The sequence below is a fragment of the Notamacropus eugenii genome, chromosome 1 (genome assembly GCF_028372415.1).
Source record: "Notamacropus eugenii isolate mMacEug1 chromosome 1, mMacEug1.pri_v2, whole genome shotgun sequence".
Classification (NCBI taxonomy): domain Eukaryota; kingdom Metazoa; phylum Chordata; class Mammalia; order Diprotodontia; family Macropodidae; genus Notamacropus; species Notamacropus eugenii.
In genome coordinates, this window is record NC_092872.1 from 728036313 (window position 1) to 728049064 (window position 12752).

General features: G+C 45.2%; 1 protein-coding gene across 1 annotated transcript in view; it reads left to right on the forward strand.

Moving 5' to 3' along the window:
• The first annotated feature begins 266 nt into the window (after window positions 1–266).
• SUCLG1 (succinate-CoA ligase GDP/ADP-forming subunit alpha) overlaps window positions 267–12752 on the forward strand; it is a 44455-nt gene continuing 31969 nt past the window's right edge. The window contains exon 1 of the mRNA XM_072637008.1: window positions 267–388. Within this exon, the coding sequence (XP_072493109.1) occupies window positions 280–388 (109 nt within the window). The 5' untranslated portion in view covers window positions 267–279. The remainder of the gene's footprint in view (window positions 389–12752) is intronic.

Sequence of the window (12752 nt, forward strand, 5' to 3'; positions counted from 1 at the left end):
GCGCTGCCCTTCTTGCTACATCCTCCATTCTCTTCTCAGGAGGCTGTTCCCAATTGGCCTGTGGAAAGATAATCGAGCAGATCTCGGCTCTAGGGAAGGTATGGAACACAGAATTTCTTTCGCAGTTTTAGAATATCGTTCTCTCTCCATTCTCTTCGTCTGCGGTCGTGTTAGCGGCCTGGCTAGCGCCTGGTTGTTCCGGCGTCTGACGCGGCCACCTGCACTCCCCGTCCGGCCGCTGCGAGGCCCCCTCCGGGGTCCTGCAGATGTCATTGGCGAATGACCGGAGTCGCCAGGGTCTCTGCCGGAGCCGCCTTTACCGCGATCATGACTTCGGGCTGTGCGGGCCTCGCTGCGGCCGCCCGCCTCCTGGCGCGCCCCTTCCTCCGTGAGTGCGAGCCCCCTCCTCCTGCCCGCGCTCGGGGCCCCACGGCCCCTTCCACGGCCGGCCGGCCTGCCAGGGAGGCTAGGCCGCAGCCTGCGGGGGCGCCCAGGCCCGAGGAGGCGGAAGCGGCCGGGGCCACGGCCTGGGGAGAAGGGAAGGAGGCGGGGTGTCGGGCGCTCTGCCCACTCGGGGAAGGCCTTCGGGGCACCTGGGCACCTGTCCACCCACGTGTAACTGGGGAGCAGGGGCCTGAGTGGACCCTGGATCTGGGGTCCGGGGGGACCTCGGGGGGGGTGTCGCGAGGACATAACCCACCTGTGCTTTAGAGTGACCTCTCGGGCCGGGCCGGACAGAGGCCGGAGGCCGGGGAGACCCGCCAGCCTGCTGGTGCCCCGCGGGGGGCCCGGGTTCGAGGAGGGGAAGGAGTGTGTATGGGAGAGGGTGCTGCAAAGGCGGACTGGATGGGGGGGGGGGTTGTTGTACCATCAGCACTGATGGGGGGCTGGGAAGAGGGAAGGTTGGGGGGAAGGTGTCTGTGGGACCTCCTGGAGGTGAGAGAAGGTAGTGCTGGACAAAGCCCTGGAGGACCTTCTGTGTGGAGGTGACAGGTGGGTCCGTGGGAGCTGACCACGCCAGACAAAGGAACAGAGGGGCAGAAGAGGGCCTTGGGGGTCACCGTGGGGTGCCCTGGGTCCGGAGCCGCCACACGTGGCCTCATTTTGAGGACCCGAGACCCTGGGGGGGGAATGGATGGGTCCCTCAGGGAAGGGAAAGGGTTGTATGTCTGGCAGGTGGGACCACGGAGATCTAGCCCTGGGGTGGAGGTGAGGATTGGTGTTTACCGGGGCCCAGGCCAGGAAAGCTCCGGGTTTGGCACTTTAGGGTTTAGGACTGTGAGGGTTCTGGGTATGGCGGTGGATTGGGAGAATCCAGGGGATCCCGGTGTTTTGGGGTGAGACTCTAGACTTGGGCTTTGAGTCAGACTTTAACCAGGGGATTTTAGACCTGGGGCCTAGAGGACCTTTGGTAACCGGATCGAGTTAGGGTGGGGAAAAGATTCTTGTAAGGAACTCTGCCTCCTGGGCTCTGCACCTGGATATCAGTCTGCTAGCTTTTATTAAACGCTTTCGGTGTGCCAAGTACTGTATTAAGTTTTGGGGGATAAAGAGGCAAGAGACATTCCCTGCCCTAGGGGTAAGTGGTGTGTGTGTGTGTGTGTGTGTGTGTGTGTGTGTGTGCATCCTTCGATGCCGAAGGAGACCATGCCATCAGAGAAATGGTGACATGACTTGCACTTCACTTTGTTTTGAGTGAGGGAGGCTGTGCAGGTCACCAGCCTCACTTCTCCTCCTGAGCCATCCGAATCCAGTGACCAGATATTCATCAGGATGACTGGAGATGACCCAGGAGGAGGCAAGTTGGGGGTAAGTGACTTGCCCAAGGTCACACAGCTAGTGAGTGTCAAGTGTCTGAGGTGAGATTTGAACTCAGGTCCTCCTGAGGTAGAGCACTGGTGCTCTATCCACTGCACCACCTAGCTGCCCCTGCCCTAGGGGAGTTCCCATTCTAATGAGGGTAGGGGAGACCACTTGTAAAATGCTAGCTACATTCTCTCTCTCTCTCTTTCTCCCCCACACCCCCACATATATATGTGTATGTATGTATGTATGTATGTATAAACACACACGGTGGATAGAGGGTAAGAATGTCACTGCTTTCAGTGAAGGAGTCTGCAGAATGGGCTTAGCCTAGTAGGAGTATGACTTAGAAGAGAATGATTACAAGTGAGTAGGGATTGGATCATCTGAGGGGCAGAAGAGCCCTAATTTGGGGTTGTGGAGAGAGATTTGTGATTAGCATTAGTAGATCTTGCTTTGGGAAGTAGGCTCCTGAACTTCACTGGGGGGGTCTTCAGGCAAAGGCTGGGCATGGGGAGATTTTGTTCAGTGACAGCTTGGGATAAATGACCTATTTCTGAGGTCCCATAGTGGTGTAAATGGACTGGATGGACCAGGATCAACTTAAAAGACTGCACAATCACCAGGAAACAGCCCTCTATTGAGCACTTTCAGGACTTCCTCAATTATTTCTTTGAGCTTTTGCAAAAATCACAGGCCAATGAGCAGACAAGACAGAGGCCTCACTTTGCAAAAACCTGTAGGGAAAGGGAAGATTAAATTTAATTAATAAACAAAGGAACGGGTTAAATATATATGGAGAGCTTTCTGGAGGTGGTACTTGTTTTGGAAGTTGAAGGAGTGAGAAGATAATCTATTTTAGAGGAAGGTAATGGCTCTATAACTTGGCCTAGGAGAGGGTGATAACTGGAGGTAGCAGGAGGGAAGACCACCTGGGGTGGGGAATAGAAGGTAAGGGTTGAGGTGTAGCAGGAGGGTAGAGAGAGCTGCTATAATGGGAAGGAGTTTTTTGTCTTCCATCTTCTGCCTGGGCTTTCCCCAAAGGCCCAAAGACCTTAAGGAATAGTGCTACCGGCCTGGAGGGAATTAGGATTCCCAGTCTGTCAAGACATAATGACTGACTTTTTTCCCAATGTGAAGTTGTTCCCTGGCTCTCCTACCTAGAATTCCAAAGCCCAGTGAGATTAGTTTGGTCCGATCCTGAGCAGCCAAGTATGTACACCTTTTAAACCACCCAAATCATTATAAAGATTGGAGGCCTGGGCCATGTCTTCAATGGAAAAGGCTATAGACTTAACACAGAGCTTGTTTAAGTTTTTGCATAAGGTACTAGTTGTAGAAGGATGAAGCAGGATTCTTGGATAGCCATCCTTCTGAAAGAGGTAAAGATTGAGTTTACAGAATCTCATCTTTCTCTTTGTATGCTGGTCAAGGTCATATTACCTTTCCTTACACATGTCTGTTCTCACTAATGGGAGAAAAATATGTTTTTATTTTGACATGATAAAGATTTTGATTTTTGTTAGCATGAGTTAATTTTTTTTAAGCTGCCTCAGGATATAAAGATAGGTGTTGGCATTAAAATCCCAAGGAGATTTTGCCATTGTGGGTGTGAGATCTGCAATGTAGACTCTGGATTTCTATGGGCAGCACTTTCTGTACTAAATGTTAACAGTTTTGCAATAGTGTTTTTAATGAAAAAATTATCAGTGCCTTTCAGGACCTTGCACTCTAGGGTGTTGCCACATTTCTTGGGCCAGCAGAAACAAATTGCTAGGTAATAAAGAAAAGGAAAAAATACTGTACTTGGAAGGGGGAGCCTGCAAATCTATGAGGTAAGTGGAGCCGATGTTCTTAATCAGGGAGGGAGAAAAGGTCTTTGAGCCCTTGGGCTTTCTTGTGGAGGAGCAGACGGAAGACCCTTCAGAATGTAAGTTGTGACAAATGGAAGGAATCAGGGCCAAGAGAGTCAGGTCATGGTCAGCTCAGATATATCTCATCAAGCGTCTTAGAGCATCAGGCAGAAGCACGGGTGTTTTCTTCGGACTCATGTTTCAAACTCCAGAATCATCTCATTTTAGAGCTGTGAGGACCTTGGCCATCATCTAGTGTAATCCATTCACTTTTTCCAATGAGGAAATTTGGACTAAAAAAGATTATAATTTATTTCTGATTACCAGATTTGCTTAGAGTAGAGCTGGGATTCGAACGTTGATCTCCACCAAAACATACCGACTTGTCTCTAGAAAAGGAGGTAACACTGAGTCCACATAGCTTGAGCTGGGATGGTCTCAGAGGCCATCTGATCCAGTCCACAGGCCTGAATGGGAATCCCATTTGCAGCCTCCCTGGACAACAGCCTCTGGCAGGAAAAAGACCTTTATCCAGGGTGAATCTCCTTCCTGAGGCTGCACCTTTTCCATTTGGTCAGTTCTGATTGTTGGCACCTTTTCCTTATTTCAAGCTGGACTCTGTTTTTCTTCTGCCCATGGCTTTGAATTCTGCCCTCTGAGACCATGCAGGACAGACCTAATGTCATATCAGTGTGACCTTTCTTCAGATATTTGAGAACAGATAGGATATTTCCCCCTTAGCTCCTACTCTCTAGTCTCTTTGCCTCCTGGGTCATCATCTTTTGATTGCTCTAGTTCTTAAAATATGACTGCTGAAACCATATACAAATCCTTCAGCCAGGATCCAGGACACCGCCAGGCTACTCCACTAGAGGTCTTCCAGGTTGATCGCGATCTGTTTATCACACTCTTTTGAGTGGAGTCATTTAAGGAATCTACCTAACTACTCTTCTCAAGCTCTCATCTTGCTATCTTGGCCCCAAGGAGATCATGTCTCCTTGAAATATAGGGATACTGTTTTTAAAAACAAAAATCATCTTCTCCTCCCTCCATTGACCAGTCTGATGTTACTATTTTACTATTTCCAGTTTGTCCTCAAAGATATCATGAGGGCCATTGTTAAATGTGTGTTGAAATCCAGATGAATTGTGAATAATTAAAAGCCACCTGAATCTACTGCCCTTGAGACTTCATCTCTCAATCTTGTCTGTAAAGATATGTGAGACACTGTCTATCAGGTGCCTTGTTGAAGTCCAGGTGTATTATGTCTGTGTTACCTACTTGATTTGTGAGTCTGATAACTCTGTTGAGGAAATGACATTATCAGGTGTCATTTGTTTCTTGGGGCTCACAAACCAGCCCTTTAACAATGTGGTCTAGGATTTGTCAAGAATAGAGATAAGTTTCCTGACCCATAGACATTGTGGTCAGATTTACTAGCCTCAAAACCAGTACATTTCCCCTGTTCTCAAGAGCTACCCCGTGCCTAGCTTCTCAAGCTGGGCTCCAGAACTCCAAGTCTCATTCTCAGAGAGCATCTTCTCACTTCCTGAATCTTCCATTCACTAGTGAAAACCTCAGCTTCAGATATCAGCAGAGACGAAGATGCCTTTTATTTTCTCACTTGGTTCACTTTTGGGTTCAAGACTTCAGAGAGATCTTTATCACTGTACCTGCCCCTCGTACTTAATAATTAAATTCCTTATTTGGGGAGTGCAGAAGTCCATGGAGTTGAAATAAATACTCCAACAGAGGCATGAGAAAGTGGCCTCAGTCATGATTATCATGACTGCAGGGTAGAGCTCTCTCCGAGAAGTGGGGAGTGAGTAGCTCTTGAGAAGTAATTTTACCTGGCTAAAGGAGAGAAGTTTGAAACTTATCAAAGCCATTGAGTTGGGTCAGTTTCCCATGCCAGTAAAACACATTTCTGCAGTAGTGGATTTTGTTTTAGAGGCATATGCAGATTACTTAAGTGAAGCGGTGGGAGTGAAACATTCTTTAAGATTAGCAGGTTAACTGTTCTTTAGGGCCCAGGGGTAACTACATGAGGTTGGAGTGGTCAGTCACAAAGGAATGTAATTGGTCACCTGGGGGAATCAGGAAAAAATATTTGGAAGACTGACCCAAATCTGGTAAGATTAATAGTATGATGGGAGCAGAGATTTAGAGCAGAAGGGACCTTCAGGACCTTTGGGTCTTTAGGGCTAATTGCCATGTTTTATACACATACACACACATGCACACACACACACACACACACACCCACCCACACACACACCTACCCCACACAGAGTTATGGTCTTAAGACTGTGCCTCAGTACCACTGCCCTCCTTCCACCAGGACTTGTTGCCATAGGGGCCATTGGGGAAAAAATTAAGCTTCTCCCCACCCCACCCCCCATTTTTTAAAAGTAGAGAATGGAAAGAAGCCATGAAAAGTAGGAACAACTTAGAGGGACCATCTTTGGGTATAGACTACTGAGCATGGTTGGTCTACTTGAGTGAGGTACCCTTTGCACTAAAATATCCTCCCCAGAACTGCCCCAAATATTTCACTTCACTTGATGTTCAGTTATTCAGTTGTGTCCAACTCTTTGTGACCTCGTGAACCATGCTGTTCATGGAGTTTTCTTGGCAAAGATACTAGAGTGGTTTGCCATTTTCTTCTCCAGTGGATTAAGGTGAATGGGTTAAGTGACTTGCCCAGGGTCACACAGCTAATAAGTGTCAGAAGCTGGATTTGAACTCAGGTCTTCCCTATACCAGGTCCAGCAGCTGCCCTGGGTATGTAGAGTGTTCAGGGGGCCTAGCACCTTTGGTGTGAGGGCTTGCTGAGCCCTTTTCAGGATTGCTCTTCCATCTTTGGTGTCCACCTTGGTCACCTGACTCACCTGACTACAGTCGAGAAGCTGTAGCATGTTCAGTGACCACACCCTAGTAAACCATCTTGGCAGATAGACTAAAAGAGATTATGAGTAATCAGTGGACCTCAGGTCTGTTGGTGAGGCAGGGGGATGTTTACCCCAAACATGGAAAGACATTCCCCACAGAATGGGCAGATGAGAAGAATTTGTTCCAACAGCTGTGAAGGTGACTTGAAACAGGTGCTGTGGAGCAGTTAGAGCTTAGTTTGACGTTGATGATGCATCCCAGGCCATGGCCAGTTGTCTTGACTTCTGCCTTGCCACTGGACCAGTGACTCAGGAAGAGAGAGTAAGACTGACAGTTTTTTGCAACTCTGCTTCACTCTAATCCAATTCGTGTGCAAGTCAAGGCATCACCTATGATGTCATTGGTCCTAAGGACAAACTCCTGCCTGAAAGTCTGCTGGTTAGAGATCCATTTGGACTAACAAGCATCCTCAAAAAGTGGGAGATAACCTTGAGGTTAATCATTCACATGTTACTGTGAATTAGTTCAAACATATTATTTTCTTCCTAAGAACTGGCCAGGATAAGCTGTACTGAGGAATCTGCAGAGCCCTTTGGCCTGTTGTGGCAGGCCTGACTGGTGTGCTCTTGTTGCCTGGTGGGGGTCAGTGGGTAATCATCATCACTATAAATGACTAGAGTACTTGTGTGTGTGTGTGTGTGTGTGTGTGTGTGTGTGTGTGTGTACTCGTTAGTTTGATTCTTACAAACAACCCTAAGATATAAGTGCGAATATTATCATCCTCATTTTACAGTTGAGGAAACTGAGGCTGAGAGAGATTAAATGACTTATCCAAGATCATATAGCTAGTGTGTGAGACAGGATTTGATGTCAGGTCTTACTGAGTCCAGGCCCAGTGCTCTATCCACTGAGCTACCTAGCTGCCTCACAGCTTGAGGTTGGTCTTCTTGGGCCATAATTCACATGTCCCTAGTGGTGGTGTCCTCCAGAGGAGGAAGGATGGCAAAGACAACTTCATCTATTTCAGAACTTTGTCCGAGGTGGACCCTGTGCCCAGGAAAATGGGGAGGGCTTCTCTTCCTCCAGCTTCACAGTATCTTTCCAGAATTCAGACTAGTAATATTTGAGTAATTGTGCTGCTGCATTATGACTTACAAGCATTGTTGGTTGGGCCTGAGAATCTTACTACTCTTTATAATGTTATATAAGTCCAACTGTCAATTAAGTCCTAGTTAGTTTATAAGCCCAACTGTGTATGCAGGTATCTCCGTGTGCAGGTGTGTGCTGTAAAGGTGTCTGTAGATGGGTTATCGACATCATTTAGGGTTCAGCTTGTTTGATCTTGCAGTAAGAACTGGGTATTTTCTTTCCTAGGTAAAGTCTACCTTTGTTCCTCCACAGAGTTGTGAAACCAGACTGCCTGATAAGGCCGAAAAGGGGAAGGGCCATCTTTTGGATGGTGTTTCTCTGGGATTGAGTTGGCTTTCAAGATCATGATCTCGAGGATCATAGATGTGGGGAATGTGAAGGACCTTAGAGGCCATGGACCCCACACCTGTTATTGTACTTTTAAGGGCCTCTATTGTCTGCTGCCCCACAGGGCACCAGTAATGAACCCTAAAGGCAGCACTGCTAAGGAGGATTCCTGACCACCCCTGTCTGAAGATGCAGGTAGAGCCCAGGCTACCTTTTTCATCCTCAGTGGTTGTCAGTTCCAAGACAGAAGCTGCTTGGACTGTTCTTGACTTCTGGGCTGTGACTCTATCTTCTATGAGATGAGCTCAGAGCTCCAGAAAGCATTTGTGTGGCAGGGCTGGCTGGCGAATTACATGGAGCCTCTTCCTAATTTTGTGCCTTGTGATGCTCAAGGTGTGGCTTAAGATGACAGTGTTCTTTCTGGTTACCCAGCCTTGAAGATAGAGTCTGTTTTTGAAGTCAGTCCTCCTTCCCAGGGAAAGCTACTCTTGGTTTAGCCTGTAATATTTAAATATAACGGACAAGTACAAGGACTGGAGCTGTGATTTACTCTCAATAGGAAACTCCCTCCATATATGTAGGTCGCCATGCATTTGGTAGCATTTATAATCCTAGAGAGCTGACTACAGCATTGAGGGGTTAAATTATTTTATCAGGGTCACAGGCCCATGGGAGTCAGAAGTGAGACTTGAACCCAGGTCTTTCTGCCCTAAGGCCCAGTCTCCACCAAGGCAGGCTACCTCTGTGTGTGCCCAAATACTGTCAGTAAGTAAGGTAAGCCACATCTAGCCAGTTGAATAAATGGATCTCCTTCTGAAAGGTGGAGACACTTCTGAACCTGTCGGAGCTATTCCACCATTACTTAATTCATAGATTCAGAATCATAGATTTTTGAGCTGAAAGAGAGCTCAAAGGTCTTTGAATCCAGTGTCCTCATTTCACTGATGAAAAGCCAAAGCCAAGTGGATTAACTTGACTTGCCCAGGGTCACTCAAGTGGTAAGTGGTGAAGCTGGATTTGAATCCAGGCTCTCTGTCACCAACCCCAGCTGTCTTTCTGCTCTATAAAAATTTGCCCAGGAATCAAGTTTTCACATTTTTTCAAAGTGAGGTAGACCCACAATTTAAAGTATAACCATTAGTATCCAACCACTTGCTACAGCCTGGACAATGAGTGTTTTTCATCCATTTTGTTTTTTTATGTATTGGCAGTTGAATATATTTGTTTTTCCTCTAGGGGAAAACAAAGCAGAATTAGCTAAGGCAAAATTTTCATTAAACCAGCCAAGTTCACAATCATGAAAGTGGCAATCATAAGCAAATTCACCTTTTAGTTAGAAAATTTCCATTAAGCATTCAGGGCTGGTAAAGCCTTAGATATTTGGTCCATGATGTTGAATTCACATGTAACAGGGCAGTGCAGCCATGTTCCTTTATGTATCCAGATCAGCTGGGGCCTTTGTTCCTAAGGAGGCCCTAGCATCTTCTGGTGATGTCTGTAGGTGGAATCACGGCACGTCATAACAGAATAGATGTCTGAGATCATTTCATCTGATTCTCTTGCTTTTACAGTTGGGGTTCAGAGAGTGCATAACTTAGTATGTAGGTACAGAAATCTGAAAAGTATAAACTGGGAACAGAACTAGCTAAGCAATAGTTACTGTTAAAAAGAAACATGGGTGTTAAAAGCCCACTGTGAGCAACTAGTGTATGCTAGCTTGTTCAGTTGTGTCTGATTCATTTGGCCCCTTTTGGAGGGGTTTTCTTGGCAAAGATACTGGGAGTGCTTGCCATTTCTTGTTCCGGCTCATTTTACAGATGAGGAAACTGAGGCATATAGGGTTAAGTGACTTGCTCAAGGTTACGCAGCTGGGTAAGTGTCTCAAGATAGATTTGAACTCAAGAAGAGTCTTTGACTCCAGGCCTGGCACTCTACCCATTGCACCACATTGCTGCCCCAACCCACTTGTTAGAAAACAAAAAAGTGAATGCAGCTTACAGTCTCATAAAAGTACCATTCCCTCCTATTCACAGGAAATCCCAATTCTCTTGTGTCATATACCTTTAGAAGGGTAGGGCCACAATGTGGGTCTGGTGCTACACAGAAACACCTTAGCTCTGTGGTTGTGAGTGTGCCCTTAATGGTGTATTTATCTGGGAACTGCCTTAAGAAAGAAAACTCCTGGGAGAATTAGGGATAGTTAGTCTGGAGAAGACAAAGGGAGCCATTCTGTTCTGTTCAGCCAGTGTTTATCATGTTCGTATCACAGTCCTACTATGTGCTAAGCAACATTGTGCCAGATGCAGGGACATAAATGAAAAGTCTAAGCTCTTCCAGTTGCAAACGTACAGCTAAGTATATGCAATTTAGGTACACAGGAGATAGTATTCTGGGGCCTGGGAAGAGGGAGGATCAGAAGGGGCTTCATGGAGGATATAACAATTAAGCTGAGACTTGAATATAATTAAGGATTCCAGCTGGAGATGAAGGAGGAGGAAGAGCATTGGAGGCAAGGGGAATACCTCTGCTAGGGCCCAGAGGAAAGGGATGGAATGTTGTATGGAGGCACTGAATATTAGCCAGTGGGGTTGGAATGCCAAGTATGCTAGGGAGATGAATGAAAAATCAGATGAAAAAAGGAAGCTGGAGATGCTAGCTAATAGGGATTCATTGATACTTCTTTCACAGGGCAGCGATGTGGCCAGACCTGAGCTTAAGGAGTAGCGCTTTGGTAGCTCTGTGGAGGATGGATTTGAGAGAGAGTAAACCAGAGGGAGGAAAGTCATTTAGGAGACTTTTGCCATTGTCTGGTGAGAGATGGTTGTGCTTGGAGTGAAGAGATTGGGCATAGATGGTAGTGGACTAGAATACCCTTACTGCCCTTCCAACTTTCAGAGTCATTGAAATGGACTTTTGTGGCCTAGAACCTAACTGCCATTTAGAATATGCTTGTGGGACACTGTGCACCCAGTTACTAAGTGACCTTTTGGAACATAACCCATTCATCAGTTACAGATTGTATATGTAGAAGGATTCTGAATGTGAAGATATCCTTACTGCTGGTGGCATTTAGACAAAGCACTTTGTGTATTTGGCCACAGATGATTCTCTCAAATAGAGAATCCTTTCTTTCACGGATTCATAGTAGTCACTCTCTTCAGAAACCAGTTTGATTGAGTGCTAGTTGTATTGTAGCCAGAAGAGAATTGAAAATTGATCCAGTTACCAAGTCACAATTACTCTTTATCTCAAACATCTTAACTATTTCAGTAACCTAACTTATCAACCAGTATGTAAGCATACTCATTAAGATTCTGGGTCCAGAAGAGAGAGTCCAAAGTAAAAGATTTAAACTCATCTAGTCTTTGTCAGATCATCTTTCAGGTAAGGAAACTGAGACCCAAAGAGGTAGGTACAGTGATGTTCTTGGGGAGTAAGTAGCAAAGCTGAACTTGGAGTGCAGGGCTTCTAGACTCAAACCCATTATTCTCTCCATCACATCCTGAATCTTTCCTTTGAGAATGGATTGCAGGTTTCCCAACCTTTCTTTCCCACTGAATTCAGAGTATAACATTTGATTTGTAAATTCCCTAGAGAGGAATTTGGCAACACTACTTTGGTAGTATAATATCTGGCGTTAAATTTTTTTAAGCAAAATCCCATTATAACAAAACAATATAGATATGTCCCATGAGTTCATTAAAATAAGATTTTATTGGTCATTTGGAGAAAGGCCATTGTGAATTATAGTTCATTATAGGAAATGTATTTTTTATTATTTGTTTAAAAAAAAGGTTGAATGCAGTGGTCATTAAGATCCCTTTTAACTCTAATCTCAGTAATTTTAAGTTTGTCTATGGAAAGTAGACATAAATTAACCTAAAAGATTTGACTTGTGTTTTAATTGATAGATAAGAATGGTATGTCATGAAATTATCAATTGTATTTAAATATATTTGAAGCTCTTGAAAATCATATTCTTTTAAGTAGTTAAACATTTTCTTGGCAATCATTAATACTTTTAATTTGCTAAGTAAACTTTTATTTTATAGGTAGCTATGAAGGTTCTATCCCAGTTATCATAAATTCCAAATTAATTAGACTTGGGTATTTTTGTCAATCCACAAAAACCTACTTTGAGGCTTCATAGTTGACAGAGGTGATCTTGGGTTTGGGAACACTTTGCCAGTGGTATAAGCTCTAGCCTATTATTTTACCATTTTACAAAGAGGTCACCTCTGATCTATGTCTGCTTTCTAGAGAACTAGGCTAGCAAAGTATAGGAGAGACCCCCCATGCAAACATACTACTACTACTGGACAGTTAATGAAGAATTCTTTGACCTTTGCAACCCTTGAAACAAAGGAAAATACTGAATGACCTTTAGTAGTATGTTGATTCTTTTCAGCTTTGGCAGTGATGGAGACAGAATTTCAGAAAAGGAGACAAAGAGGAGTCAAGAAATCAACAATTTTTAGATGATTAAGCACCTTACAAGAAGAGATTATTTCATTAATTGCATTTATGTCTCCAGCACCCTCCTGGCTTGCTGGGATGTGCCTATGGGCCACAGGAAGGACTTTTTAAACCCTTGTTGATTGATGGCCATGCTACTAAAGGAAACATTTTTGTTGTAAATGAAGCCGGAAGATTGAAGAAGGTGGCACCAGAAGGCTGACTCCTAAGCTTTGTTAAAGTCCCAGATAAAAGACTTGCTAAGAGTTGGTA